The sequence below is a fragment of the Microtus pennsylvanicus genome, chromosome 10, assembly GCF_037038515.1.
Source record: "Microtus pennsylvanicus isolate mMicPen1 chromosome 10, mMicPen1.hap1, whole genome shotgun sequence".
Taxonomy (NCBI): domain Eukaryota; kingdom Metazoa; phylum Chordata; class Mammalia; order Rodentia; family Cricetidae; genus Microtus; species Microtus pennsylvanicus.
In genome coordinates, this window is record NC_134588.1 from 89,242,169 (window position 1) to 89,256,985 (window position 14,817).

Consider the following 14,817-nt stretch of genomic DNA (forward strand, 5'->3'; position numbering starts at 1 on the left):
TGTCCTTTGTGTGTGTGAGGATTGTGGCATCAAGATATCTCTTAAATGTATCTTTTAGATCATATATTAAAATATATATCTTTAAATCATATTATATTTTTATTTTGATCATAATGCATAATCTAAAAGATAGTTTTGCTCTGTAAATCTCCATCTGCCTAAGTGGCTAGACTTGCTTTCTCCTGTTCCTATCTAAACTGTTCAATGTATAACCTCAGGCCTGAACCTAAAAAAGACTTAAGGATGACAGCGTATGTGGAATGCAAAATCTGGGACAGGTCTCCTCTTTTAGCATTAACCACCGCTGAATGCATACTGTTAGTAAAGGAATTTATGTCTATTAAATTTTGAATGTGTGAATGATTTATCTCTGGGAAGGCATATTAATTCTAGAATAGCAGTACCTCCAGCATTGGAGACAAACATTTTTATGTTGAATCAGGTAGTCTTGATCATATGTGTGAGCGATACTTTTCTGGTCAGAAGCATGTCTCCAAGCAGAAGCTACCAGAGATGATTAAAAACTTGTTCACTGACCTTAGATTTCCAAATAGGTAGAGTGCCTGGCACTGAGAGGTTACTCTTATAGGACCACACAGTGACCACAAGTGTTGAACAAAAAGCAGTTATAGCACACAACAGATAATCCAAGATGGTAATGCCATAAAATACAGCTTATGAATGAGATATGGCATACTGTTCCCTGACATTGACAAATATTCCTTAAATTAAAATAATAAATACCCCTTTTCATTCACCTGGAGAGAGAGTGAGTTCGGTATTTATTACAGAAAGAGAAGTTGTGTTAAGACAATGGCGGGACAGATTAAAGATCAATTCAATTTTATTTTGTCCCATTGGATTCTTCCATGGAAAAATCGTAGAAAAGTGTAGAAGAGGTCAAATGGGTTTAGGTTCTAGTAGAAAGGCTACAGGAATACCTGATGTAAGAGTTGTGAGATATCTATCCTCACTACTACTTTTAGAAGTTGTTTCAAAATGGTATTATGTGGCACCTAAAAAACGAGCTAAATTATCTATGTACTTAATAAACTATGAGTTTAAAAGGTACAATGAAGAAATGGACTTGAATATATCAGTTCCTTCACAAACATCATTACTTTATGCTTTTCAAGTGCATGTACAATGGTTTGTTAATATGTCCTGGTGTGTGATTTAAGTTGTGTGAAGTTGGCCAGTGGTGGCTCATGGTTTTAATTCCAGCACTTGGGAGGCAGAAGCAGGCGGGATCTCTGTGAGTTCGGGGCCAGCTTGCTCTATAATAGCTAGATCCAGGACAGGCTTCAAAGCTACAGGGAAACCCGGTCTCAAACAAACAAACAATCAAACAAAGAACAAAAAAGAAGTCGTGTGATGGTGCTAGGAATTGATGATAATATATGGTGGTTGGATAAGGGGTGTTTCAACATTGGAACTCTTAAGAAAATATCTCTGTAAGATGACTGGGAATTAGGAAACAAGAAAAGAAGTATTTGGAAGCATTGTGGAAAAACAGCTTCTTTCAGTGATCCTAAATTGAAGTAGTAAAAACATACGAAAGTGTTTACATATTGCCAACTTTTGCACTAGACTTGACATATTCTTTTATTTATTTTTATTTTTCCATTAAAAAATGTACACTTCCTCCCCTCCTCCCATTCCCCTCCCGTTCCCCCACTTATCCTCCTCCCTACCCCTCCATCCCCTTCCCTCCTTAAGAGAGGGCAGGAAACCCTGCCCTGTGGGAAGTCCAAGGCCCTCCCCTCTACATCCAGGCCTAGGAAGCTGTGCATCCAAATAGACTAGGGTCCCAAAAAGCCGGTACATGCAGTAGAGACAAGTCCCAGTGGCTTTATCAATGGCTTCTCAGCCATCCCCCATTGTCAGCCACATTCAGAGAATCCAGTTTGATCACATGCTTGTTCAGTCCGGGTCCAGCTGGATTTGGTGAGCTCCCATTAGAACAGGCACACTGCCTCAGTGGGTGGACCAACCCCTTGCAGTCCTGACTTCCTTGCTCATCTTCTCCCTCCTTCTGCTCTTCAACTGGACCTTGGGAGCTCAGTCCGTTGCTCTGATGAGGGCCTCTACCTCCATCCGTCGCCGGACGAAGATTCTATGGTGATATTCGAGATAATCATCAGTGTGATAGTGGGGCAAGGCCAGTTCAGGCACCCTCTCCTCTGCTGCCCAAGGACCTAGCTGGGGACATCCCCGTGGGCACCTGGGATCCCCTCTAGAGCCAAGTCTCTTGCCAACCCTAAAATGGTTCCCTTAATGTAGATACCTTCTTCCCTGCTCCTATATCCACCCTTCCTCAATTTCTACCCTCCCACTCCCCAAAGCTCTCTCCAGTCTTTCCCTTCTCTCTCCCCCTCTCTACTTCTCCAGCCCCATCCTACCCCTACCCTCACCCCCATGCTCCCAACTTTTGCCCCGTGATCTTGTTTGCTTCCAATTTCCAGGAGGATCTATATATGTTTTTCTTTGGATTCACCTTGTTATTTGGCTTCTCTAGGCTTGTGAACTATAGGCTTAATGCCCTTTGTTTATGGCTAGAGTCCACTAATGAGTGAATACATACCATATTCATCTTTTTGGGTGCAACCACTTTGGAAATCAGTGTGGCGGTTTCTCAGGAAATTGGGAATCAACCTCCCTCAGGATCCAGCAATACCACTCTTGGGAATATACCCAAGAGATGCCCAATCATACTACAAAAGCATTTCTTCAACTATGTTCATAGCAGCATTATCTGTAATAGCCAGAACCTGGAAACAACCTAGATGCCCCTCAATGGAAGAATGGATAAAGAAAGTATGGAATATATACATATTAGAGTACTACTCAGTGGTTAAAAAAAATGCCCTGTCCTTCTTTGCTGTGGGAACGTGTTTCTGGAGCCAAGGTCTGATGTCTCACATCTGGACAACATCTTTTTATCAAGAAGAAAGTATTAGTGAAATTTGTTATCTAAATAACATCTCATATAGACTTATATCTAATATCTGTGGAATGCAATCCCTTGTGTTATTACCAATTCTCTTAGTCTTTGATTAAATTTTCTCCTTGAGTACTGAAGAACAATGCAGGTTGCCAAAATTAATCTTTCTGTGTTGTCAAGGCCAGTTGAACAAACTAGTCCGTAGAGGTCACTTGGGCTTGGAAGGAACCTCAGACTCTTCAAGTCTCTCTTTTATCATTTGTCTATCAATATGAGAATAATGCAAAGGCTGTGCTTTATGTACTGTGGCTTCCTTTGAAGCCTTGATGAAATATTTTCCACATTGATCTTCCATTTTAGACTTGATAATGTTTCAGATTCATTGAGTGGGTTCTCCATGGCCTCCATGAACTGGACAATAAGTGATCAATGGCCTTTGTTCCTAGGGACCTCATTGACCTTGTATGGAAAGGGAAGAATTAGAATAGCCTCTAAGAATGATTATTAAACACCTAGAAGATCAATTTTACATCAGTTTTGTACTTTTAACTACTTTATAATATTTCAATAGCCAGATACATCTTAATAAACGTTGTTTGACATACATTTTAGCAAGTCCTTGAAACAGTTGATATCTGACCTTGCCAACTTCAATAAATATATGATCTCTAAATCTCATCCTTTATATACCTTAAACAACTTACTCAGGCCGTCATAGCTTGCGAAACCTTTCCTGTCTTGTTTATTCTGGAGCCACCCAGTCATCATTATCTTCATATATCTAAGTCTTTTTTTCGTTAAGGGCATTTATACATTTATGTTCTTCTAACATGTTCTTTTATGTACTGCTTCCTTTTTCTAATATCATGAGAAATAGAAACATTGACATATATGTCTATGATCTGTCATCAGATTTTTCTCCCCTGTGGAGGAGGGGGAAGCAATGTCTATCCCAACTGTAAGTCCCAATGAAGATGCAAAGTACAATTTCACCAGAGTCCATCCTGGGAAACCAAGGAGTTTATTGAACTTACTTACTGAGCATGCTTGAAAAGACACAAGGATTTTGATACGGTAGTGGTTTTAGTCAAAATGACCCCCAATGTCCCGTGGAGAGTGGCACTATTAGGAGGTGAGGCCTTGCTGGAGGATGTATGTCATAGTCACTTTCTGCTGCCTGTTGATCTGGATGTAGAACTCTCAACTCTGTCTCCAGCACTGTGTCTACCTGTATCCACCATGCTTTCTGTCATGATGATAATGGACTAAACCCTCTGAAACTGTAAGCTGGCCTCAATCAAATATTTTCCTTTCTAAGTTTTGCTGTGGTCATGGTGTCTCTTCACAGCAATAGAAACTCTAATTAAAATACCCAAAGCAGCCACACAGGAATGTCTCCACCCAGTATGTACAATGGCTCTCCCATGGCTGCCATATGTGGAACTTACCTTCTCTCTACTCTTCCACTGCCCATACACTCATATTACTTTTCTCAGTTGATGTAGGAAGTAAGCCTGATAGCACTCAAGGTAAATTCCCACTTGTAAAGATGGCTTTCTCATAGGTGCATATACAGAATCTACATCCTCCCAAGTCTTTCCCAGGCTGTGTACTCTGCTCATCCCTAAAACCACAAGGTCACATATCATTAGTGATGAACTGTATACATTTGCCTGGAAAAGAGACTATACACTTGCTGGAGGAGATACCTCTTTTCATGTCAGAATATCAACAGTCAGCAAGCCTGGTCGTGGTCATCCTTTGTAAGCAGGCACAGTTGATCACAGGAAGGTACCGATCGTTTGTCTTCAGCTAGTTCTGAGTAATAATAATTAAATGAAAGAAAGATGAATCAAAACTATAAAAGATAATGTAACAAATTAATATTTCTTAGGTACAAACTATTTGTAGGTATCAAACTTTGAATAAAACACAAGACATTCTTCGTATGATACATGGCATCACTCCTATAACCATGCTTTTGGATTTTAATGTGAGTATGTAGTTGATACCAAGAAACAACAAATATGTAACAAAACTTCATGGAATTGATGTTTACAGCATCCAGTACAACACAACTAAGAAATCCCTCTTAAAACTATGATGCTCTAGCCTATAGAGTGTCCTTTACACAGGCCCTCTCTCACTTGTTGTTTTCACTACAGACTTGTATACACAAAAGGTAAATAAACATTAACATTTTAGCATCCAAATCTCTAACATTCCTGATTAACATACTACTTGTCTTTGGGGGATTTCAGAGGCAGCCCTCCCTCAGCCAAATTCTCCTACGCATTGGCCAATCCTTTATATCACCAGTTTTACTCTTCTGTGTTGCAACTTAGTAGTGCATTACACAGTACGTGAGGTGCCATTTACACCTCCCACAAATTAACTCCAAATGGACCTTACACTTAAATATCAAACGCTAAGTTCAAAACTTCTAGAAGATACTTGAAACTAGGCCTCCATGAGTTTGACAACCTGCCTAGGCTTTGGGAGGTTTCTCTGAGGCCCTGACGTATAGAGCAAATTAGAGCTCTGCCTCTAATCTTGGGAATATGTTTGGGAAAGCTGGTAATGATTTGGGGCCAGGGCCTTTGGGAAAGGGTTGCTTCAGAGCCTTAGAACCCAAGACTTTTCACAGAAGGGGCTGTTGTTATCAGTCCCAACCTTGCTGCGGACTTTGTTTATAATGTTCTTGAGTTACCCAAAGCTCCTCTTGTACAACATTGTCTGATTAGCCTCTTTCTGAATTTGTATACTTCCTTATACAACTGATCAAGAGACTTGCTGTTGAATTTGGCATAAATCTCAAGCCAATCTGGGATAGATCTGTCTTTAAATTAGCAGCCAGGGCTGGGAACACAATGCTGTGTCCCTTCTGCTCACCTGGTCCTGTCACTCAGACCTCACAAGCCAATCAGAGTCTCCAGCAGACCCACCAGTTAAATGGGAGGGTTCTTTTGGGAGCCAGGCTTCCAGTTCAGCTCTTCATGAAGAAATCACAATCTCTCTCATGTGCTGCTTCTTGGGCTTCCTTGTGGGGAGAGAGCATGTCAGCTCAGCAGCTGCACCATGGTGAGTGAGTGAGGGGTTGCTCTCCACAGACGGGAGGAACTGTGGGCCAAGGTGAGTAAGGGGCCAATGTCCTTAAGTGTGGAGGAGTGGCCGGCCTTGGCGAGTGAGGGGCCCCTGTCCACAGACTAGGTGGAGCGGCCTGCTGAGGCTCGCGGCTGGTGTGATGGGTTCTCCCGTGGCTGGGTGGGAGCCAGTGGACAGACACAGAGTTTAGTGTGTTCCTGCCTTATCCTGCCTGGTCCTGCCTCGTCCTAAGTAGTCCTAAGTGATCCTTGCAACTCCCTGGCTGGGCTGGCAGCCTCTGAATACTTGACCACTCACTACTAGTTTTGCAAAGATTCTTTGTGTGTGGGGGGAAGAGCTCACTCTGGTTGGGCACAGCTTAGCTTGCAAATGCTTGTCTGTGGCTACAAAGCCCCGTGGTTGTCTGGATCAAAACAATCCACAGGCGTGTTCTGATGATTCTTGAACTACTTCTCATATTTCAGGGAAGCCACATTATCTATTAATATCTTTCTAGTTGTTTATATAATGACTATTATTAGCATCTGAAGATTCTTTAAAAAGATAATCTTGTTTAAAATACAAAAGGAATGTATATTTACTCAAACCACATATCACTGCAGACATCTTTCCTTATCCCCATTAAGCAACTCCCTGCCTTACCTGTTTAACCAGTTAAATTTCTCCTCAGAAAAGGACCTAATTGTATTGCTCACCTTTCATTTCTATTTATTTTATGAATTTCTAAATACTCTTTGTGTATAATGGATCTAATATTCCTTCAAGTCTTAGTTTGCTTCCAGTTGCTGTAATAAAGACCACAATCAAAAGCAACCTGGGGTTGTCTAGTGACATGGCTTAGTGGGTAAGAGCGCTAGTTTTTCCAGCGGAACTGCATTCAATTCCCAACTGCCACATGGTGACTCACAACTGTCTGCAATGTCAATCCCAGGAGGTCTGATGCCCTCTTTTGGCTTCCAAAGGCACCGGGCCCACAGTCCACAGAGATACATGCAGTCAAAACACCCATACACACAAAATACAAACAAACAAACAAATAAATTTTAAAGGCAACCTAGGGAGGAAAGAGTTAATTTTAGCCTACATCTTACAGTCAGCCATGAAGGGAAGTCTGGGCAGGAACTCAAGGCAAGAACCTAAAGACAGGAACTGAAGAAGAGGCCATGAACCACAGTGGTTCTGTCAATCATATTTTAAATAAACGCTGATTGGCTGGTAGCCAGGTAGGAAGTATAGGTGGGAAAACCAGACAGGAAGTAGAGGTGGGGCAATGAGAACAGGAGAATTCTGGGAAGAAGGAAGCTTTTTCTACAGTCCTACCCAGACTGCCTAAGAAGCAGGATGTGACCTTCCCTGCTGAAAAAGGTACTGAGCCATGTGGCTAACATAGATGAGAATAATGGGTTAATATAAGCTACAAGAGCTCTTAAGAAGCCTGAGCTAATGGGCCAATCAGTTTATAAGTTATGGAGGCCACTGTGTGATTTTCTTTGGGACTTGCTGGCTGTGGGAACTGGGCAGGACAGAAACCCCAACAAGCAGGACCTAATGCTACAAACCACTGCTTACTGACTTATGCAGCCTGCTTTCTTATAAAACCCAGGAACTATCTGCCTTGGGCTGGCACTGCCCACAGTGAATCTGGACCCTTCCACATCCATCACTAGTAAAGAAAATGTCCTACAAGCTAATCTGATGGAGACAACTCCTCAGTTGAGATTCTTTCTTCCCAAATATGTCCAGGTTTGCGTCCAGTTGATAAAACCTAAACAAAACTCTTTACAGGCACAGAAACTGTTTCAGTAGGTCTTGTCTCTCTATAGGTTTTAGGTTTTCATGTCAATCTAAAAACATTTAGCCTATAATCTAAGCCATCAGGAGGCTGAGGCAGGAGAATCAGGAGTTCCAGGTTAGTCTCGGCTAAAACATCAGACTGTGGAGGTAGGGTGTGTGTGTTCATTTGGTCAAAGATGATATGAATGTTCTAAATCTGTTAAATTTTAAACTTCTAATCCACATAAAGATTGATTTTCATAAATAACCAGCTGTTTTCTCCTAGAGGAACAGACAACCCTTCTCATTGGAGGGTGGGGTCAGGTCCAGGGCTTGAGTAAGCATACCCTACCACGTAGATAAACTCCAAGGTCCATCAGCTTTAAATATGGAAGCCATTCTCCAGAAACTTTCAAATCTATTCCTGGGCTCCATTTCTGTTTTGATGATTTTTTTCCTTTATAATTAGTGACAATTTTCACTATTGGGAATTACTTGGATATGATAACTTTTAAATCTTGATTCAAAACAGAAATGAAGTTGTCTGTGCACCTTTAGCTTTGTCCCTTCTCACTTCACTCCTCCTCTCACAGGAGCCCCTGGTCTTGAACATGTTTCTTCTGCCTTGAGTGATCAGACGCTAAAACAAATTCCCATGCCCTCTCCTACCAGACTCCCACAGATACAAACTGAGCTCTCTCATTTCCTTATTTCAAGCATCCTCTATTTTAATGCTACTTTGAAAACTGACTTAACTTTTTATAGCGATTTTATATTTGAAGCAAAATTGATCAGGAGAAACAAAGATTTCTCACATCCCTGTGCTCACCGACACACTCTATAATTTCATAGTTCACCCTGTAATTTTTAGTTACTAATTATTTGCAAAATTGTTTACTACCTTTCTTCTCTAAAATGGAGTGATTCGTTCTCATAGGAACACAATAGCACTTCCACAAGGCTCAGCAGCGCAGAGCCGTAGCTGCTGCAGTGAGTCAGCAGTTATCTTGGAGCTGTGTCCTTTCCTCTTCACTCCACCAAAGAGAACAATCTGTACAGACACTAGGTAATTCAGAAAGTAACACGACACAGGACGCTCACGCGGGAGTTCCGGAGCTTCTGGGCAGTGTCTTTCATCTTCTCTTTACAGATCTCTACCTTCTTGGGGGAGTCCGCAATTTTACTCTTCAAGCTGTCTTGGGCTTCTTTCAAAGAAACCATTGACAACTTTAGTTCATTCTGTTGAGAGACATTTTCACCAATCAGGCCAGACAACAACACTGGTTACTACTGTTTGAATAATCCAACAGCATTGCTCATGCTTGCTGTAACCGGGTAAAACTGAATTCTGACCACCCTGGCCTGCTTTATGGCTGTGACTACAGATCAAGCTCCTTTGTGTGACACTAAACACCCTCATGATGTAGGAGTGTCTTCTACCTATCTGTTGCTTTCATTGGTTAGTTAATAAAGAAAACTGCTTGGCCTGATAGGTCAGAACATAGGTAGGCGGGGAAGACAGAACAGAATGCTGGGAGGAAGAAGGCAGTGAGACAGTCGCCATGAAGCTCCGGCCCAAGATGGATGTAGGTTAGAATCTTCCCGGTAAGCCACCACCTTGTGGTGCTACACACATTAATAGAAATGGGTTAATCAAGATGTGAGAGTTAGCCAGTAAGAGGCTAGAGCTAATGGGCCAGGCAGTGTTTAAATGAATACAGTTTTTGTGTAATTATTTTGGGTAAAGCTAGCCGTGTGGGAGCCGGGTGGCGGGAAGCAGCCAGCAGCTCCTTCTACACCCTCAGGGGCATCTCCGAGATCCACAGCATCCTGTTCACAAGAATATCCATGGATCCTTGAAAATCTCCCCTCATCCTCTATATCCCTTCCATAAGCAGCACGGCACACAATGTAAAAATCATAATTTTTAATTATGTATTTATTATATGTATAAATTACATGCATTTAATCACAATGTATTGATATGTTTTAATATTAACTGCATGCCATGGCTGGAGTTTGAAAAAGTTACTTTTGTTCTGCTGGTACCCAAAGTAATACCTAAAGGGTGTGTGTGTGTGTATGTGTATATGTTTGTGTGTGTGTGTGTGTGTGAAGAGCATTCCTATATGGTTAACTTTGGGTACGTTTTATTCTCTTCATACATTTCCATGTGTTGATGTTATTCTTTTTTTTTTTATAACAGTTTCTGGATTTAAGTTGAAAAAAGTTGCCAGGTGGTGGGACACCTTTGAAGGGAAAAGGTGACAGAGAACTACTGACAGTCACACAGCTCAAACACTGCAGGATACTCAAACTTCAAACGCGAGGTAACAGAGGAGATGCTTACCAAATGCTTGGTTTTCTCTGAAATATCTGATTTTTGGGGGGCATGCCCCTCTTGCAGCACTGTCTAAGAGAAAAAAAAACCAATTGTGTTAATGATTCGAAATCCAAAAATTAAACCACTAGCTACTTCCTTATTCAATAAAGGTAAGAAAAAGAGGAAGTGAGAAGATCAGATGGTGTCAACTTTCTTTATCCTCAGGCCTGATGGGGAGTCTCACAGAAGCACAAATGGATTAAGAAAGCCTTGGACTGGTGAGGCTCGCTTGTCGCTGTGCATGTGAGAGTGATTCTGGAGACAACTAACTCATGAGGCCTCTGACCTAACGGATGGATCAAACCTGAACAGGCTGTCAGGAGGCTGCAGAGCTACCTGCCCGAGAAAGCAGGCCCCAGGAGGATGCCCACTGCCTTGGCATCTGGGAACACTCCTTTCAGCTTCCCTTTCTCATTCAATAAGCTACTCTGCCGTGCTTTCCTGTCATGATGAACTGAACCCTCTGAGACTGAGCCCGAATCAACCTCCCCCTTGTCTAACGCTAATACTCTAGCAATTAAAAATAAAGAACTGCATAATCTGTCCTAGCAACACCGTAACACTTCAAAAATTAATATGCATATTGACAGGGAAAGTTCCTTTTTAAACAGTAACTTATTAGGTGTTTGTGGGATCTACTGAGCAGCACAAAAACTCAGGCAACTTAGAGTCAGCTGAGACCTGAAAATTATCATATTTCTCATTGATTTTCACCTTTTGCTTTTTTTTAAAAATCATGACAAACCTCCCAAACCCCAGCTTCACAGAATTACAGGGAAAGTACCACAAGCTAGCCTGAAGCTGGGAACTAAGTATTTTGAGCTCGTGCAAGCTAGATGTAGAACACTACCATATTTCCCACAAATACACAAACTGACCCAACGCCCCTTGAGCGTTTGCTGCAGTGCCCAGGGTACCACAGCTGCAGCAGAACCAAATACAAGAGAATACTCAAGAATTCTATGCATCCATAATGCACACAGCCTGGCAACACAAACAGGCACAGCAACACGTTGATGGTGTCTTCAGTAACTGAAAGCCAGCTGTGTGTCCCCCCACAGCCACATGTTAAAGGGCCCGCACATACCGCTTTCTGCCTAAACTCCTGGTTCAGCAAGTACTGCAGCTCCTGAATGTCATTCATATACTGCTTGAACTCTTCTTGCTCTTCAACTGGAACCGAACTTAACACACACAAAAAAAGATCAAAACAGTGAGTGCATTCTTAAATTTGAATATGATAATGAAGTAAAGGGTCTGATTCCTTGTTTCTGAATTATATACCTTCAATATAACCATTTAATAGATGACTTTTATCTTCTACTGGAAGAAAAACAATCAGATGAAAGCCTTCAATTTTATACCATCTCATTGGCCCCACATGCACACACCCATCCACCGTCCCTCCCACCAGAATGACCACAGTATTCCTATGACGTCAATGCTAGTTTCCCTAACTGGGCCTTGGCTCTCAGCACCACACACTTCCCAGTGTGGGACCAGACACTCTCCTATGCTACCATCCTTTCCGTCCTACTTATCTGTACTCAGTGGTTCTGTCTTAACTTGACACAAGCTATAAAGTCATCAGAGGAAGGAGTCTCAGCTGAGGAAATGCCTCCTTGGCACCCAGTTGTAAGGCATTTTCTCATTTAGTCATCAGTGGGGGAGGACCCATCCAATGGTGTGTGATACCATCCCTGGGCTGCTGGTCCTGAATTTTGTAAGAAGATAGGGCTGAGCAAGTAATGAGAAGCAGGTCATTAAGCAGCACTCCATCTATGCATCAGCTCCTGCCTCCAGGTTCATGCCCTGTTAAGAGTTCCTGTCCTGAATTACTTCAGTGATGAACAGCAATGCTGAAGTGTAAGCCAAATAAACCCTTTCCTCCCCAACTTGCTCTTTGGTCATGGTGTTTCCTTGCAGCAATAGAAACCCTAACTACGACAATATCCAAAGGTCTAAGTTTTTCTTTAGACTATCTAAGGTCTTATGGTGTGGGAAGTCCTGCTGTATATGTGTTGCTTTTATTGGTTAATGAATAAAGAAGCTGCTTTGGCCTGTGATGGGGCAAAGTAGAGCTAGGCGGAAATGATACCTGCTTTGTTATATATAATTTTACTTTGTTAAAGTTAAAACCTTCCTTCTTATTTAAACAAAAAAGGGGAAGTGGTGTGGGAAGTCCTTCTATGTGTTCCTTTTATTGGTTAATGAATAAAGCTCTTTTGGCCAATGGGGCAAGGTGGGAGTTCCAAGCAGACAGAGGAAGAGAAAGAAGGCAGAGTCAGTGAGAAGCCAAGTAGCTCCACCAGGGACAGGACTTTACCTGGTAAGCCACAGCCAAGTGGCAATATACAGATTAATAGAAATGGGTTAATTTAAGATATAAGAGTTAGCTAAAATTACTCTTAAGCTATTGGCCAAACAATATTACAAATAATATAGATTATGTATGGTTATTTTGGCTCTGAGCAGCCGGGAACGAACAAGCAGGCTCCCCCAACAGTTTTAGCCATTTATTTTGATTCTGCCTTTGCCTGTGTTTCTATAAAGTTAACATCTATCCTCTCGGTCTATAAGAACTCTTCACATACTAGGAACCCAATATGAGCCCTGCCACCAGCTTAGCAATGCTTTGCATCGTACGCTGCAGACACTCTCTCCCAGCTCTCATTGTCCTGAGATTTAGTTTGGGATTTATTTCTATCATGCTAAATTGTAATATGTGTCTCTCACTCCCAGTCTCTTAATTTACTGCTGCCTATAAAGGCAGTTTTACCAGAGACCTTAAACAGACAACCTCAAAGACATCAATAGACTAGAATCAAGCAAACCAAATCTGACTGCTCACAGTCAGCGCAGGCAGCCCTCAATCTATGACGGCTCCACAGAACAACTTCATTCTACAATAGCGAAAAACAGCACACACTCAGTTGGCTGTACTTCCGATTTTGATCCTTTTGCACAGCGAGCAGTAGGGGTGATGCTGGGACTCCCGCTGGTTGGAGTGAACAACCCTCCACACAGGACAAAGCTTTGCAGTGGGGCAGGTAGACAACACGCTAACAAGAAAGAACCAATGACAACTCAGAGCCAGGGAAGGAAAACACAGATTTGTTTTTAGAAACGGGGACTGAAACAGCCTCCCATTTGTTCAGGCAGACAGTGAGACTGGCTGTGGATGGTGGCACTGAAATCAATTACTCACTGCTTGGTTCGCACCCGGAAGCTGGATTTGTCTTATTTGTAAAGCTCCCACTTCCTTGAGTTTCTCCAGCTTCATCATGGCTTCCTGGTTCACACTGTTCAGCTGCTGCATTTTGTCCATAGAGGATTTCTATGAATGCAATTTAATCTTGTATTAGCATGTTTTAACAGGTAAGAATGCATTAAAAAAAACTACAGACTGCAAAATATTTATCCACCATCAAAAAGAAAGAAAGGAAGAAAAAAAGAAAGAAAAACAAAAAGTTAGAGGTTAGAGCCAGGCCCCATTTGATCTGCAACCATAAGGTAAGAACTTCAGAGTGAATTCCTAGAACCTAGAGTTTGAACATGCCTGTAATGCTAGGACCGGTGGCCATATACATAAGGTGAATCCAGAGAGACCTCTAGTCAGTTAGATTAGCCCAAATCACAAGCTTCTAGTCCACAGAGAGACCTTGTGTCAAAGCAATAAGGTAGAGAGGAAAGCTGGGCGTTGGCGCACGCCTTTAATCCTAGCTCTCAGGAGGCAGAAGCAAGTGGATCTCTGTGTGTTCAAGGTCAGCCTGGTCTACAGAGAGAGTTTCAGGATAGGCTACAAAGCTACACAGAGAAACCCTGTCTTGAAAACCCAAAATAAATGAATAAATACATAAACAAATAAATAAATAAGCTAGAGAGGCTAGCAGTATGATTGAGAAAGACACCTGATGAGCTCTCTGGCCTCACCCTCTTGGGCATGTACCCACACACTCAGGAGCAAGTACCACACACATACACCTCTCACCCAACACACATGATAACAATAAGTTTAGGCATTTATGACAAATAAGTTAGGAACAGTTTTTCCTCTCCTTTTAAAAATGCTGGGCAGTAAACTCAGGGTCCTGTGCAGGTTAGGTGCAACCTCTGAGCATATTCCCAAGAATTTCTTTACCTGTTGCTAGATACATCTTACTATGGCTAGGCACTGTGTTAGATGCTGGTAATTTTCAAGAAAAGAATATTTTTTTTTTAAATATTTATTTATTTCTTAATTATGCATCTGTCTGTGTGTATGCCTGCAGGCCAGAAGAGGGCACCAAACCCCATTACAGATGGTGGTGAGCCACCATGTGGTTGCTGGGAATTGAACTCAGGACCTTTGGAAGAGCAGGCAATGCTCTTAACCTCTGAGCCATCTCTCCAGCCCAGAAAAGAATATTTTTGATCCTGAACATAGTTCTATTTCTTTAAACCATCAGTCATGAATGGAAAGCTATGGCACCAACTAACTAAAGCACTGAATGTAATGGGAACAGAGACCATGACACCTGTCCCAACACAGGCAGTGGCAGAAAGGGCAGTCCCTCGGGTTTCTTAGAAATGAAATGCCTGTGTTGTGTGTCTTTAAAAAATGAGAGTAAGT

The 14,817-nt window shown here is 41.9% G+C and overlaps 1 protein-coding gene across 3 annotated transcripts in view; it reads left to right on the forward strand.

Annotated features, from left to right (window-relative positions):
• The window catches only part of LOC142858950 (zinc finger protein 120-like), a 35,878-nt gene extending 25,125 nt beyond the window's left edge, over positions 1 to 10,753 (forward strand). The window contains exons 5-7 of one of the 3 annotated variants that reach the window (XM_075989029.1): positions 9,628 to 9,733; positions 10,029 to 10,152; positions 10,316 to 10,753. In XM_075989029.1, the coding sequence (XP_075845144.1) occupies positions 9,628 to 9,733; positions 10,029 to 10,090 (168 nt within the window). In that variant the 3' untranslated portion in view covers positions 10,091 to 10,152; positions 10,316 to 10,753. The remainder of the gene's footprint in view (positions 1 to 9,627; positions 9,734 to 10,028; positions 10,153 to 10,315) is intronic. The other 2 variants (XM_075989028.1, XM_075989030.1) reach the window with 2 other exon arrangements.
• Positions 10,754 to 14,817: the final 4,064 nt, after the last annotated feature.